General features: G+C 42.3%; 1 protein-coding gene and 1 long non-coding RNA gene across 40 annotated transcripts in view; one reads left to right on the plus strand and one right to left on the minus strand.

The window, feature by feature from the left end:
• Positions 1–26,942, minus strand: part of TRDN (triadin) — a 312,608-nt gene that overhangs the window by 202,366 nt on the left and 83,300 nt on the right. For all 38 annotated transcript variants that reach the window (XM_075126696.1, XM_075126709.1, XM_075126708.1 and 35 more), the window contains 2 exons: positions 14,928–14,984; positions 4,900–4,959 (listed from right to left, as the gene is read on the minus strand). In XM_075126696.1, coding sequence (XP_074982797.1) covers positions 4,900–4,959; positions 14,928–14,984 — 117 coding nt within the window. The remainder of the gene's footprint in view (positions 1–4,899; positions 4,960–14,927; positions 14,985–26,942) is intronic.
• LOC125634215 (uncharacterized) overlaps positions 1–26,942 on the plus strand; it is an 83,527-nt gene that overhangs the window by 47,744 nt on the left and 8,841 nt on the right. The gene's annotated exons all lie outside the window — the stretch shown is intronic.

A 26,942-nucleotide genomic window follows, 5' to 3' on the forward strand; every position in this document is an offset into this window, starting at 1 on the left:
GGCACAGTGTCTCCAGGGGCTACTGCTATAATCTACTCATCATCCCTACCTCAGGACTGGGCAAAAAGGCACAATCTAGCACTTAGATTTACAGGAACTCCTCACTTAAAGTCGTCCCAGTTAACGTCGTTTCATTGTTATGTTGCTGATCAATTAGGGAACATGCTTGTTTAAAGTTGCACAATGCTCCCTTATAACGTCGTTTGGCAGCCTCCTGCTTTGTCCACTGCTTGCAGGAAGAGCAGCCCATTGCAGCTAGCTGGCGGGGGCTTGGAACCGGGGTGGACCGGCAGCCCCCCATTAGCTCCCCATTCCCTGTGCGGCAGCCAGCCACCCAGCAGGCTATCAGTTGCTGGCAGTTCAGCTGTCCCTCTCCACACTGCCATGTGCTGTTCCTGCCCTCTGCCTTGGAGCTGCTCTCCAGAGTCTCCTGCTTGCTATGTGGGGGAGAGGGGGAAAGAAGGGGGCTAATGTCAGGGTGTCCCCCACCACCCAGCTCCTGCACCCTGCTTTCCCCATCTTCCATAGAGCAGGGGGGACACACAACAGGGCTCAGGACAGAGGGAGCTTCCTGGCAGCAGCTGCCATCTCAGCTTGCTGATTAACTTAAAAAGGCAATGTACTTAAGAGTGGTGTCAGCATACTTAAAGGAGCAATGCGCATCTCTCTCTCTCATACACAGGGTGTGTGTCTCTGTCTCTCTCTGCCATGCTGTCTCCCCTCCCTCCATTCGTGCTGCCTTGTAGAGTGTGAGGCTACATTAACAACAATGAGTTAACCCTTGAGGGCTCAGCCAATTGCTAGATCATCATTTAGCACTAAGGCATCCCCTGGGAAATATCCCACCCTCTGACTTCATCACCTCAACCAAGCTTCACAATCATCATCACTGTGTACCAGTATTAAATTGTTTGTTTAAAACTTATACTCTGTGTGTGTGTGTATATATATATATATATATATATATATATATATATATATATATATATATATATAAATATAGTCTTTGGTCTGGTGAAAAAATTTTCCCTAGAACCTAAACCCCCACATTTACATTAATTCTTATGGGGAAATTGGATTCGCTTAACATTGTTTCGCTTACAGTTGCACTTTTCAGGAACATAACTACAATGTTAAGCAAGGAGGTACTGTATATAGTACAAATGAAATAGAAACCTATATATTGTTCTAGGTACCATTTATATAAGAACATAAGAGCAGCCACACTGGGTCAGACCAAAGATCCATCTAGCCTAGTATCCTGTCTTCTGACAGTGGCCAATGCCAGGTGCCCCAGAGGGAATGAGCAGAACAGCCCATTCCCAGATTCTGGCAAACAGAGGCTAGGGACACCATCCTTGCCCATCCTGACTAATAGCACTGATGGACCTATTCTCCATGAATGTATCTAGTTCTTTTTTGAATCCTGTTATAATCTTGACCTTCACAACATCTTCTGGCAAAGAGTTCCACAGGTTGACTGTGCATTGTGTCAAGAAATACTTCCTTTTGTTTGTTTAATTCATTGGGCAACCCTTAGTTCTTGCATTATGAGAAGGAGTAAATAACACTTCCTTATTTATTTTCTCCACACCAACCATGATTTTATATACCTCTATCATATCCCCCCTTAGTCGTCTCTTTTCCAAGGTGAAAAGTCCCAATCTTATTAATCTCTCCTCATATTGAAGTTGATCTATGCCCCCAATCATTTTTTGTTGCCCTTTTGTGAACCTTTTCCAATTCCAATATATCTTTTTTGAGATGGGGTGACTGCATCTGCATGCATTATTCAAGATGTGGGCATACCATGGGTTTATATAGAGGCAATATGATATTTTCTGTCATATTATCTATCCCTTTCTTAATGATGCCCAACATTCTGTTTGCTTTTTTGATCACTGCTGCACATTGAGTGGATGTTTTCAGAGAACTATCCACAATGACTCCAAGATCTCTTTCTTGAGTGGTAATAGCTAATTTAGACCCCATAATTTTAGATGTATACTTTTAGATGTATACTTGGGATTATGTTTTCCAGTGTGCATTACTTTGCATGTATCAACACTAAATTTCATCTTTTTTTTGCCCATTTTGTTGCCCAGTCACCCAGTTTTGAGAGATCCCTTTGTAACTCTTCACAGTCTGCTTTGGACTTCACTATCTTGAGTAGTTTTGTATCATCTGCAAATTTTGCTACCACATTGTTTACCCCTTTTTCCAGATCATTTATGAATATGTTGAATAGTGCTGGTCCCAATACAGACCCCTGGGGTACACCACTATTTACCTCTCTCCATTCCGAACTCCTACCCTTTGTTGCCTATCTTTTAACCAGGTTACTGATCCATGAGAGGACCTTCCCTCAGCCCATGACAGCTTTGGTGAGGGAACTTGTCAAAGGCTTTCTGAAAATCTAAGTACACTATATCCTTTGGATCCCCTTTGTCCACATACTTGTTGACCCCCTCAAAGAATTCTAATAGATTGGTGAGGCTTGATTTCCCTTTACAAAAACCATGTTGACTCTTCCCAAACAAACCATGTTCATCTAGGTGTCTGATAATTCTGTTCTTAAACCTGATACTGAAGTTAGGCTTACTGGCCTGTAATGGCCAGGATCACCTCTGGAGCCTTTTTAAAAAAAATTGGCATCACATTGGCTATCCTCCAGTCATCTGGTACAGAAGCTGATTTAAATGATAGGTTACATACCACAGTTAGTAGTTCTACAATTTCACATTTGAGTTTCTTCAGAACACTTGGGCAGGGGCTGCAGGTTTGTAGAAATTTTGGTGGTGCCCAGAATATGCAGAGCCTGCACCCCTAAACTCTGCCCCCCCACCTGCCTAAGGCTCTGGGAGGGAGTTTGGGTTGGGGGGAGGAGGTCTGGAGTGCAGGTCCTGAGTGGGGGCAGGATATTGGGGTGCAGGAGGGGTGCAGGCTCTGGGAGGGAGTTTGGATGCAGAAGGCGTGAGAGGTTGGGCTTCAGGAGGGAGTTTGGGTGGGGAAGGGGGTCTGGGATGCAGGCTCTGGATGAAGTTTGACTGCTGGGTGCAGGCTCTGGGCTGGGGCAGGGGGTGAGGGGTGCAGCCTCCATGCTCTGCTACCCCCGGGAACTGCCCTCGCAGCTTCCCTTTGGCTGCAGGGACGCTTGGAGTGGGAGCAGTGCAAGTAGACCCAGACCCACCCCACCCAGGGGCCACAGCGATGGGCCGGTAGCCACATGAAGCTAATAGGCAGGAAGCCACTCAGCTCCACTGCGCTGCCAGTGGTGGTGGTGGGGGGGGCATTCTAAATCGCTCGGGGATGCGCAGGGTGGAGTGCCTGGGGCGGAAGGTCGGGCCAAGGGAGAGACACGGCCTCAAATATTGCTGGAGCCAAGCCCGGGCCAGGAATATTCCTTGTGCCCAGGCACCGCGGGCCCATAGAACTCACCGCCTATGCTCTTGGGTGAATACCATCTGATCCTGGTGACCTATTACGGTTTAGTTTATTAATTTATTTCAAAACCTCCTCTAATGACACCTCAGTCTAGGACAGTTCCTCAGATTGTCACCTAAAAAGAATGGCTCAGGTTTGGGAATCTCCCTCACATCCTCAGCTGTGAAGACTGATGCAAATAATTGGTTTAATTTCTCCACAATGGCTTTATCGTCTTTGAGTGCTCCTTTAGCACTTCAATCGTCCAGTGGTCCCATTGGCTGTTCAGCAAGCTTCCTGCTTCTGCTGTACTTAAAAATTTTTTTGCTATTACTTTTTTGAGTCTTTGGCTAGCTGTTCTTCAAATTATTTTTTGGCCTTCCTAATTATATTTTTTACACTTCATTTGCCAGAGTTTATGCTCCTTTCTATTTTCCTCAATAGAATTTAACTTCCACTTTTTAAAGGATGCCTTTTTGCCTCTCACTGCTTCTTCTACTTTGTTGTTTAGCCACAGTGGCACTTCTTTGGTTCTCTTACTATGTTTTTTAATTTGGGGTATACAATTAAGTTGAGCCTCTATTATGGTGTCTTTAAAAAGTTTCCATGCAGCTTGCAGGGATTTCACTTTTGGCACTGTACCTTTTAATTTCTGTTTCACTAACTTCCTAATTTCCATATAGTTCCACTTTCTGAAATTAAATGCTACTGTGGTGGGCTGTGGTGGTGTCTTCCACACCACAGGGATGTTAAATTTAATTATATTATGGTCACTATTATCAAGTGGTTCAGCTACATTCATCTCTTGGACCAGATCCTGTGCTCCACTTAGGACTAAATTAAGAATTGCCTCTCCTCTTGTGGGTTCCAGGACAAGCTGCTCTAAGAAGCATTCATTTAAGGTGTCAAGAAACTTTATCTCTCCATCCCGTCCTGAGGTCACATGTACCCAACCAATATGGGGATAGTTGAAATCCCCCATTATTACTGAGTTTTTAATTTCATAGCCTCTCTAATCTCCCTGAGCATTTCACAGTCACTATCACCATCCTGGTTAGGTGGTTGGTAGTATATCCCTACTGCTATATTCTATAAGTTTAAAAAACAACATAAAGCATCCATCAATCCATCAGCATTCATATTGCACTCGCCATCAGTACCCGGCCTGGGCTGGGGAAGCTAATGATCCAACCAGTGGATCAAATTCAGTGACGAATCCTGGTCACGTGCCACCTGAGAAATGCTGCACATATGATAAGAAGAAGACGATCTCAGCCTTTATGTTCAATAAAACCATATAGATAGTTGATATATCCAAAAGTCCTTTAAAATCTCCACTCTCCATAGAGTCATCCTTCATTATACTTCCTCCCTCCACAAAAACAAATGGCCTTTGCCCTGAACATCAACAGATGAGGCTATTTTGGACCAAAGAGGAGCCAGGATGAATGCCAATCTCAAGCTCTGGACACCTACCTTTTGGCTGTTCCTTCCGTTCAATCTTTTCTTGTTTTTCAGGTTTCTCTTTGTGAATTACTAGAAATACAAAATAGCGACATAGTCATCTCTGTTACATACGCCACAAATCTAACTATTCCTTCAAAATGATAAAGGGAAAGTATCTGCAAGATACGCTAATGGATTTCAGCTCTGAATCACAGATGCTAGCTTCTCATATATAACAGCAATCTTTCTTAAATTTTCCTATTTGCTTACATGTACAACAGAGATATGGATCTTTTTTTCTAACAAATGAGCCTGTTTATGCTTGTGAAAATTGTTGGATCGTGTATCTGCACCGTAACTGACTATTCAGCTTAATCTCATTTGCAGGATTTGGTTTTGCTCCATTGCATAAGCATGCTGCTCTCAGATCCCAATGTGGGAAACTATTTTGACAGCAGCACTTTCTATTCTTAACAGAAAATGGCTCACACATTGCCTTCCAAGCTGTTCTTTATTTTTGGATGTTACTTCAACCACAAAGACGGATTAGCAAGGATACACGTCTGTAATAAGAACATAACATCAGAAGAATAGCTGTTTAAAACACAGTTAGCTGCACATACCTCCTTTAGCAGAGAGACTTGATGCCTGTACATAGCCAGCTGCTGACCCACAAGAGTTTGGATATCAAGAGTTTGGATATCATAGTATCCCAGCTCATAAAGAACTGCATGTAAAAATGCCCACCACCACAAAACCCTCATGAAGGACTAAATTGGTGGCGTTTTATGGAAAAAGGAAGAGACATTTTCTCTCCTCACCTCAATTTTCTGGCAAAAACTAAAATAGAGTCATGCCAAGTGGATGACTTGTCACTTCTGCATGCATATACGTTCCTGCCCTGCTCTACTCGCAATTATTTTTTAGCAAATTTTACTTTATCAGAAGTGCTAAGAAGCAGCACAAATGACATGATTTTCTTGTTTAAATATTTCTTCCTAAAATCATGACTCAGTGCGTATTTCGTTAAACCAAATGTTTGTTGCAAATGTTCCCTAATTTCATCATTTCCTCACATGTGAAAATGTTAGCAAATAAAATGTCAATAACAAGCAAACAATTTTTATTACTACTCACTAGTGTAATGGGAAGAAGTAGAGGACTTTTCAAAGCCACCTAAAGGATTTGGAATCCCAATTTACACTATAATGAACGGGAACTGAGGATGGGATCCAACTTTTAGGTGCCCAGAAAAATCATAGGAACAATATCATGATCCACAAAGCGAAGTTAGGCACCTAGGCTCCCTACACAATGCATGAGGAAAGATAAGTGCCTTAGAATGAATCCACAAAAGCCCACACACTAGTTGGGGAGCCACCTAAGCTAACCAATGGGAGCAGCTGTCAAGAGGGGTGTGTCCTAAATCCTATTCCTCGTTGGGAGACAGCCCCTAAATTTGGGCTGCAGGGAAGTGTCTATTTCTGCTTAGTGAACAGGAACCTCCTGGACTCAGGCAGCTTAGGAGTCTCTTGCAGGAATGAGGAGAGGTGGTGGTGATGAAGCTGCTGCCATCCACCTTATAACTTTTAGCCCAATGACTAGAGCGCTTGCTTGGGAAGTGGAAGCTCGAGGTTCAATTCCTCTGTCTGCCAGAGGTGGGAGACCCCTGTTTAAATCCTAAGGAGAGTTCTCTAACCACTGAGCTACGAGGCGGCCCCACAGCTGACTGTCCCAATCTCTTATGCTGAAGATGTTCCACTGTGGATGTGGATAAATAATAAAAGTGGTTGGAGCAGGGAGATTGGACCCTGGACCTTCCATCTCCCAGGTGGATGCCTAACCCCTGAGTCATTCTCACTCTCTCTCTGGCCCAATAACTATTTAAGTATTTATCCATAGTGAAACAGTCATTTGGGCCAGAGAGAGAGAGAGAGAGAGAACAAGCAAAAGAACGACTCTGTAGTCCGGTGGTCAGGGGAAAAGCTTTCACATGGGAGATGGAGGGATTCCCCACATCAGACTATCCAATAGTTCACAAGTTAGAGCACTCTTCTGAGATGTGGGAATTGAACCCACATCTATCACATCCCAAGCAAGCATCTACTCACGATGTTAAAAGTTTTTAAAGGTGGGCACTGGCACCTCCTCCTCCAGCCAGATTTTGAATGGGACCCAATCCAGTAGGCAACCTCTGAGCACAGCTACCAGACTGGGGCCCGTATGTGACTTAGGCAGACTAATGTCCATCTTTCTTCAGAAGGGGAAATCACTCTGAGGCTTAGTGAGGAGATATACATCCAGACACCTAGAGGGAGGCAGCAGGGCACACGCCTAAAGGGAGAAACATAGGTGTCTAGGGAACTTTTATCCTAAAAACTTAGGTGCCAAGTGAGTTTAGGTGCCTAGTGGGTTTGGCAAGAGTTCAGTGGAACACAGTGGATCCAAAACTGGGACTTAGATGCCTATGTCTGGGGTTGAAGTGCTAAAGTGTCTTGATGGATCTGGGCCAGGGTGTCCAAATCCCTTACGTGGCTTTGAAAACCACATAAGTAATGTACTCTCACAGGCTTTTGGGATTCAGTGTGTGTTTTAGGATGCTCAGTCGTGTAACAAGAAAAAGTAAGGTGGTGTCCCCTGTCGTTACCCCTTTTGGCAGGGGTAAGGATATTGAAGCAGTAACAGGACTACATGCTCTTGCATGATGTTTGCATGTGAAAAAAGCAGCAAATTCAATTAAGGTGCACAACTTTTCATAGAGCTGTGCTGCCAGCTTTTGAGAGAAAGTCAGCACAATTCTGCTACTGACAGCTTTCCTACTGGTTGTTCATCCTCTGTGATGCATGAGCTTTTTTCATTTGATGACACTCCTTGTAAATGCTAGAAAGAATAGCTGAACTATGTAGACAGGGTGATGACCATTCATGTGCTTTTTTAGCCATCAATGAAATGGCTGCATATGACCTATTAAGACTACTTAAGGTGTCATACATGTATATAGGAGACAAATCATCCTTCACAAAGGCCCCTTTCACTCCACTTCCCTATGGCATCTCCCTATTTCATGTTTTGGCATCAGAGACCAAAATGAACCTTGAAAGAGACATGCTGAGTACAAAGACACAAATTATGCAGAGAGGGCCTGTTTCTGATTTACACTAAGGCCCATGTACACCCTCATGGTAGGCTGCATAAAGGATCCTTAAAGTAGTTATGAATGTAATTTATGCCCATTTTAAAATCCTTTTGCATTACCAGAGTGGTACAAAGTGACCTTAGCATAAATGAAAAATATGTATGCTTCTGTAGGCCGCAAGGTAAATGGGGGGAGTGCAGACAAATTGGCTCCTTTGTGAGGGATTAAAAGTAGTTTGATGAAGCTGGGCACGTAGCCTGGAATGTGGAAAAGCATTGTGGAAGGCTGGCATAAGCATAATTTGTTGGTTTTTTTTTACAGTAAGCTGAAGGAATGTTCTAATTAGTCTGAGAGTCTTATCCTCCATGCTGGTATCACAGTAGCCTCAGAATATGGTAATCTCAGCTTGTAGAGTTTAGCACTACCTCATATGGAGACGATCAGAGCTATGACTTCAGGCAACAAATTTATCTGGGAAGGGCAGGTGTTGCCAAAATTAAAGTGATCACATTCCAGGGCTGTGGTGATGAGGCATTTTTGACTCCTCAATCACAATGAAGGTCTGCAGCAGTCAGGCCACCTGACTCCACTGAGGCCTTTTGATCTAATACATTTAAATGTCACATTTTCATAAATTAATCAAATTAAAATAAACTCATTGCTTTTTATGGAATCTCTCATGTTCAACTTTAGAAGGGAGGCCTCAAAGCCATATTACATACAATATCTCAAGTTCTACAGACCTGGAGGCCTGGATGGGTAGGTGCCACATTTTTTCACCACTAGCAGGAGTCAGACTAGAATAATGTGAGTATCCTTCTCTTCTAGCATGCTTAAATCATCCACTTAACAAAGCTCTCAGTCTCAGTCTGACCAGGGCTGGGCAGGTGCTAAAATCAAGATTGAGTCTTTGCATAGCAATGCAGTTATGCTACTGGGAGACACATCTGGATTTATATACAGCACTTCTGTATACAAAATTGGGAAATGCCAGGTTTAAGGTTGCCTGTGCAATCTTAATTTGGCCCGCTTGTGCCTAGGGATTATGATATAGCCCTGGATCTAAAAAGGGACTTAGGTATTGTGTGACATGTAGCACCTAGAAAAATGACTGGACTTCACAAAGCTTGAGTTAGGTGCCCAGGCTCCATATAGAATGCATGGGGAGAGCTAGTCATTTAAGAATGGGATCCACAAAGACCAGTGAGCTAGGCAGCTTCCTGCCTATGCTAGCCAATAGCAGATGCCGATGAGAGGGTTGTGTCCTAAACTCTGCCCTCTCTGGGAGTAACGCACCTAAATCCAAACTGCAGGGAGGTGTCTAACTATGCTTGGGATCCACAACTAGGAACCCTCTCCTGGATTTACACAGCTAAGCCATTTTTTGCAAGAAAGACCAGAGGAAGAGGTGGTGATGGTGCTATGGCTTCCCTCATAGCTTTTAGTCCAGTGGTTAGAGCACTCAGCTGAGATGTGTGATCCAGGTTCGATTCTCGTTACGTCTGACAAGGAGAAAAGATTCAAACAGGGGTCTCCCACTTCTCAGGCACATGCCCTAACCACCGGGCTATGGGATAGTCTTGTATAAGTGTCTCTCAATCTCTCTTGTTGAATCTGGTCCACTTTTGATAAATACTCAAACAGTCATTGGGCCAACAAAAGAGACTGACTCTGTAGCGTGGGGGTTTGGGCACCCACATGGGAGAGCCAGGGTCCAATTCCTCTACTCCAATGACTAGTTAAGTATTTATCCAGACTGGAGCAACTTCAACTGGGGGTTGAGAGAGAGAGAGAGAGAGAGAGAGACTTTACTAAGCTCTGTGAGATTCAACACCATTGTTTTTCTTTTTGCTGTTCCCTGACTTGCTCACCTTCCAACTTCTGCCACAAAGGAGGTCCCACAGACAGTCTCCTTCATTACACATCCCTAATACATCATTCCCTGAGCACCATCTGTCCTGTGTACTGAATTCTTGACTTTGCAATTTTAACATTCCTTTCATGTAGTGTTTGGTAATAGCTTATGAACAGTAGATATAGGCCCAAAACAGAAACACTGAGCAGGTCCCACAAAACTTTGGGAAGATTACTGATCCAGATATGTTTCAGAGTAACAGCCGTGTTAGTCTGTATTCGCAAAAAGAAAAGGAGTACTTGTGGCACCTTAGAGACTAACCAATTTATTTGAGCATGAGCTTTCGTGAGCTACAGCTCACTTCATCGGATGCATACCGTGGAAACTGCAGCAGACTTTATATATACACAGAGAATATGAAACAATACCTCCTCCCACCCCACTGTCCTGCTGGTAATAGCTTATCTTATCTTAGATAAGCTATTACCAGCAGGTAATAGATCTTAGATCTTGGATCTTATCTTAGATAAGCTATTACCAGCAGGACAGTGGGGTGGGAGGAGGTATTGTTTCATATTCTCTGTGTATATATAAAGTCTGCTGCAGTTTCCACGGTATACATCCGATGAGGTGAGCTGTAGCTCACGAAAGCTCATGCTCAAATAAATTGGTTAGTCTCTAAGGTGCCACAAGTACTCCTTTTCTTTTTGATCCAGATATGTTTCAGCAATCCTGATTCAGCATTCAGGATCATCTCTATAATAAACGTACATTAGGACCCCCAAATCTAAACACTTCTGCCAAGGAATGTGCTCCCTAGCTGGGGAGATAGGTTGGCTGCCACAGAGCTGTGGAACTTGGAAACCCAGAGAGCCCTGTTTCTCAAGCTCCCCACCAGCCTGGCTGCCGAGAAGCTGCAGAGCTCAGGGAGGCAGGTTGATGAGCTGTGAGGAAACCAGGCTGTCTGGCCGGCCAGCCTGTCTGGTTTCCATCAAATGTTTTTTTAAAAGATTTTCGATCAGCTCTAACATTAAGGTTGCAAAGTCAAACCCTCAGAAGTTAAAAAAAGCCAGCATTAAGCCTTACTGTACAGCCTTAACTAAACTCCTTTGTGCATGTGCCATTATCATATGGTCTTCAATTATATGATCACATCCTTTTTTGGGGGGAGGAGGTGAGGACAAGATCCCTAACTCATCCAGTGCACAATATATTCCGAAAATTAAGAAGCAAAAGCAAAACTAGTTCTGCTGCATTGGCACAAATTGTGATTTCCCATAGTTTGGGCAAATCTGGCTGATTTCCATGTGAATAGAAAAAAAGCACTTTTTATTTTCCTCCTGCCAAATTTCAAATCCCAAACCATGGAGATGTTGGAGCTGTTGAGAAAAACAGCTGGAATGTGTTTTTAATAATACTGACAACATTTCCTCTGTCCCTAGTCTCATTTTTTGAAATTGCTTAACCATTTTTGATGAAACTTTAAAAGAAAATTTAGACTGGGGCAGAGAGCAAGCATGGAAAATTTCATCCTGAATGGTTAAAGTGTGGCAAACTTATAAGAAATTGAGCACAGGAGCTTATAATGGAAAGTGTTAAGACTCCTTAACTACATACTATTCTAGGCATTGCTACCCACTTCACCGACAATAAAAAACAGATGTGAGGAGCACATTTCTGATATTTTCCAAAACACTAATCATCTGATAGTATATTTAATCTGCACCAAATGAAAAAAGAAAGTGCAGGGGAGTCAAATTTAGTCTGCTCAGTTAAAAAGTTGGAGAGAGTGTTGGGTAACATTTCTGTGCCCAAAATGAGCAAGGGAAAAAAGAGATTAAGGAGGCATTAATTCCATATCTTAGCAAAGTAAAAATAGTTCTCAGCTCAGTAAGACTTAGGGTGATGAGTGTAGTACTGATGAAGAAGAGAATGTTTGCGCCAATTAACTGAATTAGGGCTTGTCTACACAGGGAAATCCAGGAAATGCTGAATTAACTAAAGCTGTGAAGTTAAAGCACATTAAACCTCTGTGTGGACACTCCATTCAGAAGTAAAGCAGCCTTAGTTCATTATAGCTTCTTTCTTCAAGATTACAATATAGTGAACTAAGGCCACTATACTTCTGAATGAGAAGGTGCACACAAGGGTTTAATGTGCTTTAATTTACATGCTTTAACTTCAACACCTTTAGTTAATTCATCTTAACATTCCTGAGTGTGTCTGTGTTGACAAGCCCTATAATGAAGCTTAAAATTAGATTTGTGCGAAAGTCACACTGAATGTGAAACCCACTTGAACTGAGACTTGGGCTTGAGGACAGATTCATTTGTGAACCGCAGTGTATTCTTAACAAAAGTTTATGAATGTACAGTCTTGAATTTTGTAGCTGTGCATACAACTTCAGAACCTCTCTCTCTCCTCCCTTTTTAAATTAAAGTGAGAGCCCTCTTGCTCTTTTCCCTTGGGTTACCTCCAACAGGTGTTCAAGTGGAGCTGGTTGCCAACTCCTAGCATGTTATTATTCAGAGGGTTGCCAAGTTACGGCTGATGTCTTCTCCTCAGTCCTAACATATCATCTTATGAAGAGGGTAAAAATTCCACTGTCATCATAGGAAGTGAGAATAAAGAAAGACCCACTTCTCACACTTGGCTTTATTTGAGGTAGCCTCATAATCCTTAGCATAATTTCTACTTAAAAAGCAAACATACCCAATGCCTAATATTGTGGTTATGAGCTTCCATGTTAAGGATTATTGATGTTCTTTCAATCCCACCCAAGTAGAGCCTGCTGGCAGTGAGAGCAGGAGTGGTCACTGTGCTCCTGCTTTTCTGCTTTGGGAGCCAGAGGGAAAATGGCAACAGCCCATTCTGGTGGATCCTAAAAAGGGCTGATGAGGGAGAGAAAAGCCCTGGTTCCCTTAAAGTCCTTAGGAGATGGGAGTGGGACATCAAGTCCCAGGAAGAAGGTACGGGAGGATGAGAAGTAAGAACATAGAATCATAGGACTGGAAGGGACTTCAAGAGGTCATCTAGTTCAGTCCCCTGCACTCATGGCAGGACTAAGTATTAGTTAGACCATTCCTGACAGGTGTTTATTTAACCTGCTCTTAAAAATCTCCAATGATGGAGATTCCACAACCTTCCTAGGCAATTTATTCCAGTGCTTAACCACCCTGACAGTTAGGAAGTTTTTCCTAATGTCCAACGTAAACCGCCCTTGCTGCAATCTAAGCCCATTGCTTCTTGTCCTATCCTCAGAGGTTAAGAACAATTTTTCTCCCTCCTCCTTGTAACAACCTTTTATGTACTTGAAAACTAAAACTGTTATCATGTCCCCTCTCAATTGTCTCTTTTCCAGACTAAACAGAACCCAGTTTTTTCAATCTTCCCTCATAGGTCATGTTTTCTAGACCTTTAATCATTTTTGTTGCTCTTCTCTGGACTCTCTCCAATTTGTCCACATCTTTCCTGAAATGTGGCACCCAGAACTGGACACAGTTCTCCAATTGAGGCCTAATCAGCGTGTAAGAACATAAGAACATTTGTTTCTTAAAATAAAGACAGGTTTAGCCTGTGATGTTATCTGGTTTATCTTCATTTGCTATAGTTGCATACTGCTACTCTGTGTTCTGCAAAAGAATTCCTCTCTATGAGCCAGGTGTTACCAGGGCACTTACCCAGCTTCTGAGTTTGATGCATTTGAAATTTAGTGAGTTTCCTGTCCATGTCATATAAAAAGATCTTCAGTTTTTGTACACCCATTATTTCATCACAACTCCAAATCAGAGTTGGATTGAATTATTTTCATAAATCAGAATGGTCTTGTAAAGGAAAACTCTATATGGATGCTCTCAGTATTCTTACTATACAGCCTTTCTCTGATATTTTGAGTTATATCATTCCTAGGGAGTGTGCCCCACAACATGGGTATATTCCATAGAAGGACAACACAAGCTAATGCTAATTAATAAATACTGTGACATCATTCCTTAAATCACTGTGTTGTTAAGGCACTACTGTCAGAATTAGTGCTTTGTTGGATCTGTTCTCAGATTATTTCCTTTCCTTAAAATACATTTTTCTAAGTACAGTAACTGTATTTTACTTTGCAATTAGTAGTTTCAGAAAAGATTTGAATAAAATGTTTAATTATAGGCAGAGCTAACAGTGTAAGGTTGCCTAATACTTTTCATTATAAGACCCTCTTTTCAGTTGCTTTTGGCTTTCCCAGATTTTAAATATTGGGCTGAAATTTTCCATGCCAAGTGTCTGTTTCGGGCTGAATTTGTTTTTGAAAATTACAGAAAAATTGGTTCAGTTGTTTCAAAAATGAGATTATGGAAAAATATATTTTTTGCCCATAATAAACAATTCTTACAACCATTTTTATTGAGAAGTTGTAATGCCTCCACATGCTTCAGAAGAGAGACTTGAAATTTGGCAGAGAAATTTCCCTAGTATCAGAAAAGTGTTTTTTACTCTCTCCATGAAAATTCACAGAAATTTGGCCAAGTTATAAACCTCTGAAAATTGCCACTTGCACATGCTCCGGATAGGTTTGTTAGAGGCCGACAGCAACATTTTCCAAAGATTTCTTTGCACTGAACATGCTCCAGCCTGGGGCTGCAGAATCTGAACAGGACTTTTCTGGCTGCCAGGGAACACTGTGGTGATGGCCTTAAGAACTGAGAGTAGGACATCTGTCTTTCCTGTAACATAGTATAGGATCTTGTCAGTAAAAACTGAATTTTAATACATATATAAGAGACCAAATCAAGGCTGCCTGGGCAATTTTTATTTTGACAATTTTTAAACTTCTGAGTGCTTGACTATGCAACCCTAATGTTCTTTTAATGTAGGTTTTTATGTAATTATATTTAGAGACAGATGAATAGGTAGACTGGGACCTACTGGGGTCAAGGAGTATGTCTTTATATGTGGCCATACAATGCATAGTTCAATAAGGCCCTGATCCTGATTAGGAACTTCCTGAATGCTCCTGCAATATACTATAATTTTAATAAATATGTATCTATTACAAACACATATATAAATAGTAATTACCTTTTGGTGCTGGTTTTTCAAGTTTTTCTTGTCTGTCAGGCTTGTCTTTACGAATTTCTGGAAAGAACACAATTAATAGTTTATTTATTGGGAGGGGGGAATTCTCAAATAGCAATAAAGAAAATAAATTATAATAAAAATAACAAATAAATTATAAAGATATATTAAAGATTCATGGATCTCTAAGCTGTATATTTGGAATCATATGTGACAAAATTCTGGCCATATACAAAGCATTATTCTCAGTGTGTACTATTGTTTCTATAATTCATAGCTTTTTATTCATTCCTAAGAGTAGGAAAAAAGTATATCCTTGTTTTAAAAAAGATCTTCCTGCCATTAACTATTATGGATTCTACACTGTAAATACCTTGCAAAAGGTCACACTTAATATTAAGTGCCTACAATAAGGATTCAGTTTTAAATATAGTAAAACAGTTATCAATTGTTTTGTTTATATGTAAAACTATATAAAAATACATAAAGAGTTATTGAATTTCAATAAAAATGTTCTTTATTTAAAATTTAAATAAATAAATAAATAATAAATAAATTTCTTTATTTAATATTTAAAATTCAAGTTCCTTTGGGGAGAGAATGTAGTTTTTCTGTAGTTTGGATAGGCCCAGGACACCATTAACATTGGAATAACAGGTAATAATGCTTAGATTTTATAACATATAATAGAGATAAGTTTCCAGAATTGAGGGTGGGAGCCCATAGCAATGACTAAGGATATAATATTATATCATAATGGGCAAACTTTACTGATTAATTTAAATTAACTGATTGCCTGGGACTTGTTTTGATTGAAAGAGTGAAATGCAGTGATAGGAAATTCAAAGAATGCAGCTGTATCAAAATGTTTAACTGGTCTGTCTTCAAGTAACTTTTAAAAACTGCAATTAATGTTGAATGGTTGATTATGGTATTCTAATTCATACATCCCAATCAGGACAGGCTATACTACATTTTACCTCACTTTTCTATAATAACTCAATGTACTGATCCTAGAATTATTCCAACACTATCAAATCTTAAAAATCATGGGCAGCTTGTTATTGTACTTGTCTTGCCCACACGAAAACAAACACAAATTCAGAAATACCTCACAACATTACCTTTTGTGTGCTTTCCAGTATTTACACTGGAATATCTCCTTCCCCAAAATCGGCATCTTCCACTTTTTTGGAGGGCTTGTATAACCCAAATAACAAAGCACAGCCCTGTTCCACAGTCTACATCATAGGAGTCTGTGGGTTCTCCAGGGCTCAAACACCCACAGGAAAAAATAGACAGTGCTCTGCAACCACCAGCCACAGGTGTTCAGCAGGGCCCTGGGGCTGGCCACCGATCAGCTGTTCAGTGGCTGACGGGAGGCACTTGGGGGAGGGTGGAGAGGAACCAGTGGCGGGCGGGTGGGGGGGGGGCTTGTGGGAGGGGCTGAGAGCAGCGAGTGAGGGGCAGGCGGGGGGAAATCTGGGGGAGGGGGCAGAGCAGGGTGAGAAGAGGCTGAGAGAGGGTGGAGCCTCAGGGAAGGGGTGGAGTGGGGTGGGGCCTCCATCAGGAAAAATAAGAGTCAGCACCTATGGTCTACATAATTTAGAAGTTAACTTATTTAGGAACTGGACTGGAGAATGCTTGTGTAAAACCGACAGACCCTGGTTGTCGGCATGCGGGATCGAACCTGGGACCTCAGTGCACGAGCCTCTACTGCATGAGCTAAAAGCCATTTGGCTCTTAGCTAAAGCTGTAAAGCAGACTCATTAATCACTCTCTCTCTAAGTGCCACTAGATGGGACAGAACACCACACCCAGGAGGTGTGTGGATTACACTTGCTTGTCTTAATGTTTTAGCAATTGTCTGCTCTCCTGTCAGCCCACAAAATACTGTGCCATTTCTTCTGTAGAAAATTTCATCTGTGACTTTGGTACTATACTAGTGCCATAGGCCTTATACTTGATTTAATCTCATGTATCAAAAATACAGTCATGGCAAACAAAGAACATTTATATTATACAGACTTTAAAAACAGATCTCCCCCTCCCGCCAAAAATCAAGGTTCTGGTTACTAACATTTGGGAAAAAATAACAAGTGATATCAAAGTGGACATTTGGTAAACCCATTAAGACTATGTAGACTGTCTGCATTAGTGTAATATGAGCACACCTCCTGGAATGTGAAACTGATATCAGACACTAGACCAAATTAATCCCTGATGTGAGCAGGTGCAGCTCCTACTAAAGTCAATGGGAGGTGCATTCCCTTACTTAAGGGCTAGGTTTGGCTTTCCTGTTTCCAATTACAAGATCACTCACCACAAAATTAATCCAACAGAGAGACAGAGGAAAAACATACTGCATCTACTGGACAGTAAGGGCCCAATCTACTGCTCTCTGAAGTCGGTGGGAGTCTTCACATTGTCTTCAATAGACACTGGTTCAGGACATAAAATCATGTGCATTGCTTAATAGGGTAAATGGGAAAGATAAATTTCTATATTCCATTAACAGATTGATCAGCTGCACAGATTTGTCCACAGACTGCTGAGAATCAATACCTATCCGTCAATTTCAAGCAGTATTTGCTATCTAAAATAGAGTTTGTGCCAGGTTTAGAAAAAAGCATAATAGTGCTATATCACCAGTCTCTACTGCCTTCAAATCAGCACTCATTCTTTCTGCAAAGAGGTAGAAATATCTATTAAAGAGTAGCAGAGGCTTAGATATGCATCATTACCACTCATCAATGCAGAGTAAGAAGATAAATTGCCATAAGATCCCAATGACCCTGTACTTCCCGTCTTCATATGTAGAGCATTTTGGTTGTTCTATAGGCCTCCAAATTCTGACTACAAAGAAATCACCCAATTTATAGACTCCTGTTACAACTGAGTTTGGTTTGTTTTCTTCCTGCAATTATATCAGTATTTTTATCCCAGTCACTGCTATTGTCGACAAGTTTTACACATGGCTTCTAGTGCATTCTAACTTCTAGTGCTTCTAAAATGCTTCTAGTGCATTTTTGGCTCTGTTTTTACAGTTCTTTTGATAATTTAATGTACATGAAAGATGTTAATGGACACCATTAGAGACATGAAATCTTTGAATCTATCCACAAATTAAGGACAACAGGGACAGAAGGTATTTAACTTGCTCCACACAGTCTCATCACTGTCTCTCAGTCCTCACATGTAGGGACTATCTCTAATCATGAGAGGATACAAAGGATGAATTACCCCATCATGTTTACAGAAGAAAAAAATTATAAGTTAAAGTAACACCCACCCTAATTTAACTTACATCTTCTTGCTTTTGTGATTGCTCCTCAGCATGTTAGATCAAGTGAGACTTCCTTACGTGTACAGGATTGTCTACACCAGACCTTTTTTTCTCAAATTAACAAAAAGTAGGCAACACACTGATAAAGTCTAGTGCAGACAATTCCCCAAAAGTTGTTTCCAAGATATATTTATGCTTTCCCCTAAGCTAAGTCTAGTGTAGATATACTCAGGGAGAGCAATGGGGATCCACAAAGAGACTTAGGCATTGCAGTGCTTAGAAAATTGCTGGAACACCACAAACCTGACTTAGGTGCCTAGTCTCCCTATAAAATGCACAGGCAGAGACAGGCTTCTAAGGTTACGTCTACACTACAAGCTAGGGATCTGGTTCCCAGCTCATGTAGACATACTCATGCTAGCTCTCATCTAGGCTAGCATGCTAAAAAAAGTGGCGTAGCCACAGTAACACGGGCAGCGATAGCATGGGCTAGCCGCCTTCAGGACATACCCACAGAGCTCAGGTGAGTTGGCCTTGGGGTGGCTAGCCTACGCTGCTGCTTGCTCTGCCTGTAGTACTACTATTTTTAGCTCAATGCAAGCTATCATGAGGATAGCAAACTGGGAATCACTCCCCTCGTTCCTAGTGCAGATGTAGCCTAAGCATGGAATCCACAAAACCAGGACACTAGGCAGGGAGCCGCGTAAGCCAGACATGGGAGATGCTGATGAGAGGGATGTATCCTAAGCCCCACCTCTCTCATGGAGACACACAGGTCCAGGCTGCAGGGAGGCACCTCTGTCTGCATGCAATCCACAGCCAAGAACTCCTCTCCTGAAGTCAGACAGTTTAGGCATCTACGCCATTTCTTGCAAGAATAAGTTAGGTACCTGCCTAACTCCACCTACACCAGCCGGGAGCAGAGGTAATGACACCCTTATACCCTTTAGCCTAATGGTTAGGGTATTCAATCTGGACATGGAAGATCCCAGTTTAAATTCCCTCTCTGATTGATAAAGAGAAGGAATGTGAACAGAGACCTCCCACCTCTCAGGTGAGTGTTCTAACCACTAGACCAGTATTTTGCAGCCTGGCGGATCACAAACCCCAGGGGCCTTGAAAGTGCATGGCCAGCATGACTCCATGCCCCATGAAGCTAATTTACATGCTTGAGCCCCCCACAGTGGGGCTTGGGGCTGTCAGTCCCAGCTAGCCAGGCTGTGATCCCCTCAGTGGCCGGGCTCCAGGTTGTGAGCTCTGGGCAGCAGGGCTCGGGCTCGAGCTGTCAGCCCTGCAGTTGGGTTCAGACTGTCAGCCCCCATGAGGCAAGGCAAGGCGAGGTGAAGCTTGAGCAGCAGCTCAACCCTCCCCCCCCCACGGTGGGACTCAGGCTTCAGTCCCAGGTAGTCGGGCTCGGGCTTCAGTCCTGGCAGCAGAATTTTGGCTTCAGGCAGCAGGGGCTTAGGGAGGAAGCACCACCTCCACCCCCTGACTCACCTCAGGAGTCCACCCAGCCTGTGGGTCAATACACCTTGGTGCCCAATACTGGCTCCATCTCCGAAGATCTTCACATGTGCCTTCTGTGAGGCCCCAGCAAGTTGAAGGCTGGCCCTGCTTCAAGCAAACATATAACTTCACAGAACCACATGCTGCTTCCCGTCCAGACAGCGTTGTTGTTCTTCGTGGCTAGCAAATAGTACTGTATGCACATTTTTCAGCGAGACCTTCTTGTGCAATGGATAAATTTTTAAAGACAGCTCAACCAAGTACTTCACAGAATGAAGGAGTAAAGAAGATGAAGTGCAGAAAATACGATTCCAGCTCTTCAATGTACGGTTTTACAGCAATTGAAAATAAACCTTATTGTGTTGTGGGTGGTGAAGTGCTAAGTGCTAAAAGCATGAAACCTTCTAAATTAATTCGGCATTTGGAAAGTAAACATCCATAATTAAAGAACAAGCCTCTTGAGTTCTTTAAGAGAAAACTGAACAGCTTGAAAAGACAGCAAACACTGATTTGGAATACAAGTAATGACAAGTAAGAATGCTCTTGAAGCTTCATATCTCGTGTCCCTTCTCATATTACCCAAACACGTAAGAAATATACAATAGCTGAGAATCTCATACTTCCTGTTGGCATTAGCTGTGCTTACCAGCCTGCTCGGCCTGAAGAGGCAGATAAGCTTAAAGCTATTCCTTTATCAAAGATACTGTTTCGAGGCGTATTAAGGAAATGGCTGGTGACATTCATGAGCAGTTGAAAGAAAAGTTAAAACTATGTTTAGTTTGATGAATCAACAGACGTTTCAGGCTTAGCACAGTTCTTAGCTTTCGTTCAATATAATTCAGATGCTACCATTGAGGAAAACGTGCTCTTCTGTAAACCACTGCCTAGCCACACAACTAGTGAATGTCTATTTAACCTGTTTGTTGAAGCTACCAAATATATTGAAATAGATTGGGGAAAACATATTGCTCTATGCAATGATGGTGCCAAATCAATGACTGGCAAGAACAGCGGGCTTGTTTCGAGATGAGAAACCATTATGCCTCATGCCATTTGGACCTATTGCTTTTTACATCGGCAAGCACTCACTGCAAAAGGAATGCCTTCTGAGTTGTGTCAGGTGCTTGACGAGTCTGTAAAAGTTGTGAATTTCATAAAAAGTCAGCCTCTATCAGCTTGCCTGTTTGCAGTTTTATGTGTGAAATAGGTGCACTTCATAAAATTCTTCTCTTGCACACTGAAGTGAGAGGCCTTTCATGGGGAAAGCGTTAAGCAGACTTTGTGAATTGCAAGCTGAAGTACTTGTGTTCCTACAGGATCTCGGGTCTCCTTTTGCTAAATTGTTCAGTGACCCACCATGGATTCTTCAGTCAACTTACTTAGCAGTCATGTGAATGAGTTGAATATGAGTTTTCAAGGACCACACAAAAACATAATTGTGTTGCGAGACAAGGAAAGAAGCTTCTTTGGAAAGAAATTTGGAGCCTGGTCTGCTCAGCTTCAGAGTGAAAACTTCAAGTAATTTCCTCTGAGATGTGAGTACATGAAACTGATTGCTGATGACAAGAGTGTGGACATTAAACAATTAAAACCATTATGATTGAACATATATTTAAACTTAATAAGCAGCTCCAGGATTACTTCCCACCTGACGATGAAGAACTTGGCAGGAGGTGAATAATTAATTCGTTCAACAAAAGAGTAGTTGAGTCTGTCGAACTCACAGGGAGCCTGCAAGATAACTGGTCAAGCTTTCATCTGATAAAATGCTTCAGTGTTCATTTCCTTCAAAAGACATGTGCATATTTTGGATGGCACAGAAGCATAATGACAGGTTTCAGAGGAACAGCCGTGTTAGTCTGTATTCGCAAAAAGAAAAGGAGTACTTGTGGCACCTTAGAGACTAACCAATTTATTTGAGCATGAGCTTTTGTGAGCTAAGTGAGCTGTAGCTCACGAAAGCTCATGCTCAAATAAATTGGTTAGTCTCTAAGGTGCCACAAGTACTCCTTTTCTTTTTACAGAAGCATAAGTTTCTCAAATTTGTAACTGAAGCTTTGAAAGTTTTAATCCTGTTCACAACGTCATAGTTATGTGAATTGTGATTCCCATCGATGGTTGCAATAAAGAAAAGCAATTAAATAAATAATCTGTGGAAAATGACCTGCTGCTGATTGTCTTTAATTCAACCCACCATAAAAATTTAGCTGGTACAAAAGCACAAGTGTTTCATTGAAGGACTCTGTAAGACTTGTAATTTGTAAAAAGTGAATTTATAGTTTCTTTCTATGTAAAAATAAACTTTGTCTGGCACACGCATTTGTTTTCTAACCTTCAATTATTTGCATAGGTTTTAAATATTAGTTTATTAACACTAGTGGGCCAGTATTATTTATAATTTACTTAATGCTATTTAAGGTATGGGGTCACAATTTTTTCAAGTCTTAGTATGGGGGGGTCCCAATTTTTTTTTTTAAGTTCAAAGGGGATCGCCAGCACAAAAAAGTTGAGAAACACTGCACTACACTATGGGACACTCTGATGTGGATCTCTTTCTCTCTTCTTGAAGCTTCTCCACTTTAATTAAATATTATATGGGCCACAGAAAGTGTGAGAATGCTTTGTAGCCCAGTGGTTAAGGCACTCACCTGAGAAGCAGTAGACCCTATCCAAATCCTTTCCGCTCGTCAAGAAAAAAGAGGAATTGAACCAGGTCTCCACATCCCAGGTGAGTACCCTAACCCAGTGTTTCCCAAACAGCAGGCCCGGACCTACCAGTGGTTCACGGGAAATTCTAGAAGGGTTGCTGGATTAACCCGTCATTGTTCAAACATACACGTCTCCCAGCCTGGTGCAGAGGGGAAGCCCCAGGGCAAGGGGAGCCAGCTGGAGAGCAAACCCGCCCTGCAGTGGCAGTAGGATTGTCAACCCTCCCGGTTTCACTGGGAGTCTCCGGGAATCAGGCTCTAAGTCCCAGAAGCTACTGAAGCCAAACTGGGAGATTTTAGACACCAAAATTCTGGCAGTGCAGCAGAGCTGCACCTCCTCCCACACCCCAACCCCCTGTCCCTGCCCAGTGAAAGTGAGTGAGGGTGAGGGAGAGCGAACAACGGAGGGAAGGGGGATGGAATGAGCAGGGTGGGGCCTCAGAGAACGGGAAGGGCAGGGTGCAGGGCAGGGGTGTTTGTGTGATTAGACAGTTGGCAACCCTAAGCAGCGGCTTCTGAACTATGGGGTTGGGCCCAGCTCCACACACTAAGTATTGTGACCTGGTGCACAGGGCCATAGTACCACTCAGGTTTAGCCCAGCCACTCCCTCTATCATGAGGATGAGGTGGCCAAGCCAAATCTGAGTGTCACTGTGACCTGTATGCCAGGTCTCAATGCCTGGAATGGGAAGGCAGGCCCAGTCGTGCAGGACAGGACAGGACAGGACTGTGGGGTGACTGCTAGTCAGGCTCACTCTCCAACTTCTCCCTCTCACCCCTCCATTCAGGGCCTCCCCTCCACACCAGGATAAGATTAGAGTTGTAAAGGATGCATGTACATAATGGTGGTTCACAAAAAGAGATGAAACACAGCTGGTGGGTCATCTTAGTAAAAACTTTCTGAACCACTGCCCTAAGCACTAGGCTAGAAGTTAAGGGAGGTCCCCTCCTCTCCCTGGTCATTTTGTGTGGAGTTAGGCAACCTCTGAGCATGACTACCTGACAGGGCCCTGAAGGGAAGATAGGCATTCCTCCACCTAGCTCCCCCCAGTTTGTGGTTGCTCTGGGGCTTAGGCCTGAGATAGGAATTTGGATCCCTACAGTAAGGCACCAGTGCGCACGCCCAGAGGCAGGAAGTTATATGCCCAGGGAACATTTACAGCACAAATTAAGATACTAATGACCACATTGCACCTTTAAGCAGGGGGCGGGGGATTTTTCTGGCTGGCCAAATGAAAGGAACAGTGCTTTATGGCCAGGCAGTGGGAGAGAGTTCAAACTGATGCAAAAGGGTAAAAGACACCAGTGTTTAAAAGGGGCAGCCCTGTGTGTGAAGCCCCATTTTACACAGAGCAGGCAGAGGCAGCACCCACCTTCCCTCCCCTTTAGGTGTTGAAATACCAGGTTTGGTAAGACCTGCTATGGGCACTGCATTAGCCACCCCTTTTTTCAAGGGGGGCTGAGAAGGAATTTTTCCCTTACCACCAGATTGACCTTCGCCATAGTGGGTTAGGGAAGGCTTTGTTGACTTGTGGCATGAAGAGCGGTAGACTGTATGTCACAACTCATGATGTAAGTGTAGGGCGGATGTCCAGTGCAGGTCCTCCATAGAGAAGGGATAGAGTGACCAGATATATGGCTTGGTTCAGGACTTAAAAAGGAGGTGTTGGTTAAAGGAATGGAGCTGAGGGGCAGTGAGGTTAGGTCTCCCATGAATGGTACAGCAGTGAACCAACTCCCCTGTCTTATAGCCCACCTTAACCCTCCTACAAGGCAGGTGGATGGTAAGGTCCAAGGAATGGGTTGGCTGGGGTACCTGGATGGAAAAAGTGGGCAGTGGCAGAAGCCCCCTAAGTGGTTATTGAATGAACTTGGGGTTACCTGCACTGTGCATTTTTATCTGCCAGATAGTCCCATCTAATGATAAAGTCGCAACCTGTTAAAACCACATCAAACATCTCCTGTCCTTTTTTCGGTATAGCTGGACAAGTGAGTTTAGACACCTACAGGGTTAGGCAGCAGCTGAATGGGGCAGTTGTGGATTACAGTGGTGCCTAAAACTGGGCCATACAAGCCTAAATCCCTTTGTAGATCTGAGCCAGCATGTGTACGTAGCTCTAGAGCAGTGTACGGAGAGCATATTTTACGTAGCTTCACATAGCATTTCTGAATCGGGCCCATAGACTGATAAATTTTATGCTATTAGCAGAATCATGCACACAGGTTCAAACATTGCGGACTGTTAGGAGATCCTCAACTGGTGTAAACTACCATAGCTCCACTGACTTCAAATTATTCAAATACATTGCTTGCCTCCCCATCCCATCCCTGTCAAAATCCAAGGAAATCCTTGTGTTTCAGATATAGTCTTTGTTTGGTTTTCCCATTGTAATGGTTTAAGTGGATCACACAGTAATTTATTTCAAAAATGTTCATATACCCAATATACAGCAGATAACCTAAATTGACCCCATGACATATCGGAGGCAGATCCAATCTGACATGAATATTTCTGAACAAACTATTTAACTGAGATAACTCCCAACAAGAAACATTCAAGATTTCTGAATGGATTATCTAACCTACAGCAACGCTTACGACACAACATATGCAAAGTCCTTAAAGAAATTGAATATATAAAATACACTCTGAACTTGCAAAATTTGCCTTCACTAGGATTTTTTCCTTAATCTCTGTAGGCAGTTGGAGCCAGCAGAAAATATGACACTCTAGAATACATTATTTCTGCACATTACAAGTTAAATGTTACCAGCAGAAACAAGTATACGTTTCTATGTTGATTGAATTTGATTAATTTACAAGCCATAAAATGGTAACAGCTAACTAACTCCAAATATTTAAAATAGCGAAACATCAGATTTTTCTATTGAGGATTTTTTCTCTGTCGTTTTGATACTCTGTGTCTTCCCTTTATGACAAATAGTTTTAATTTTCTAGTAATCACATAGATTCATAGATTCATAGATATTTAGGCCAGACGGGACCATTATGATCATCTAGTCTGACCTCCTGCACAATGCAGGCCACAGAATTTCACCCACCACTCCTAAAAAAGACCTCACACCTATATCTGTGCTATTGAAGTCCTCAAATTGTAGTTTGAAGACCTCAAGGAGCAGAGAATCCTCCAGCAAGTGACCCGTGCCCCATGCTACAGAGGAAGGCGAAAAACCTCCAGGGCCTTCCAATCTACCCTGGAGGAAAATTCCTTCCCGACCCCAAATATGGCGATCAGCTAAACCCTGAGCATATGGGCAAGATTCATCAGCCAGATACTACAGAAAATTCTTTCCCGGGTAACTTGGATCTTACCCCATCTAAAAACCCATCACAGGCCATTGGGCCTATTTACCATGAACATTTAATTACCAAAACCATGTTATCCCATCATACCATCTCCTCCATAAACTTATCGAGTTTAATCTTAAAGCAAGATAGATCTTTTGCCCCCACTACTTCCCTCGGAAGGCTATTCCAAAACTTCACTCCTCTGATGGTTAGAAACCTTCGTCTAATTTCTAATCTAAATTTCCTAGTGGCCAGTTTATATCCATTTGTTCTTGTGTCCACATTGGTACTGAGTTTAAATAATTCCTCTCCCTCTCTGATATTTACCCCTCTGATATATTTATAGAGAGCAATCATATCTCCCCTCAACCTTCTTTTAGTTAGGCTAAACAAGCCAAGCTCCCTGAGTCTCCTTTCATAAGACAAGTTTTCCATTCCTCAGATCATCCCAGTAGCCCTTCTCTGTACCTGTTCCAGTTTGAATTCATCCTTCTTAAACATGGGAGACCAGAACTGCACACAGTATTCCAGGTGAGGTCTCACCAGTGCCTTATATAACGGTACTAAAACCTCCTTATCCCTACTGGAAATACCTCTCCTGATGCATCCCAAGATGACATTAGCTTTTTTCACAGCCATATCACGTTGGCAGCTCATAGTCATCCTATGATCAACCAATACTCCAAGGTCCTTTTCCTCCTCCGTTACTTCTAGTTGATGTGTCCCTAGCTTATAACTAAATTTCTTGTTATTAATCCCTAAATGCATGACCTTACACTTCTCACTATTAAATTTCATCCTATTCCTATTACTCCAGTTTACAAGGTCATCCAGATCCTCCTGTAGGGTATCCCTGTCCTTCTCTAAATTAGCAATACCTCCCAGCTTTGTATCATCTGCAAACTTTATTAGCACACTCCCACTTTTTGTGCCCAGGTCAGTAATAAAAAGATTAAATAAGATTGGTCCCAAAACTGATCCTTGAGGAACTCCACTGGTAACCTCCCTCCAATTTGACAGTTCACCTTTCAGTAGGACCCGTTGTAGTCTCCCCTTTAACCAATTCCCTATCCACCTTTCAATTTTCCTATTGATGCTCATCTTATCCAATTTAACTAATAATTCCCCATGTGGCACAGTATCAAACGCCTTACTAAAATCTAAGTAAATTAGATCCACTGCGTTTCCTTTATCTAAAAAATCTGTTAC

The sequence above is a fragment of the Caretta caretta genome, chromosome 3 (assembly GCF_965140235.1).
Source record: "Caretta caretta isolate rCarCar2 chromosome 3, rCarCar1.hap1, whole genome shotgun sequence".
Classification (NCBI taxonomy): Eukaryota; Metazoa; Chordata; order Testudines; family Cheloniidae; genus Caretta; species Caretta caretta.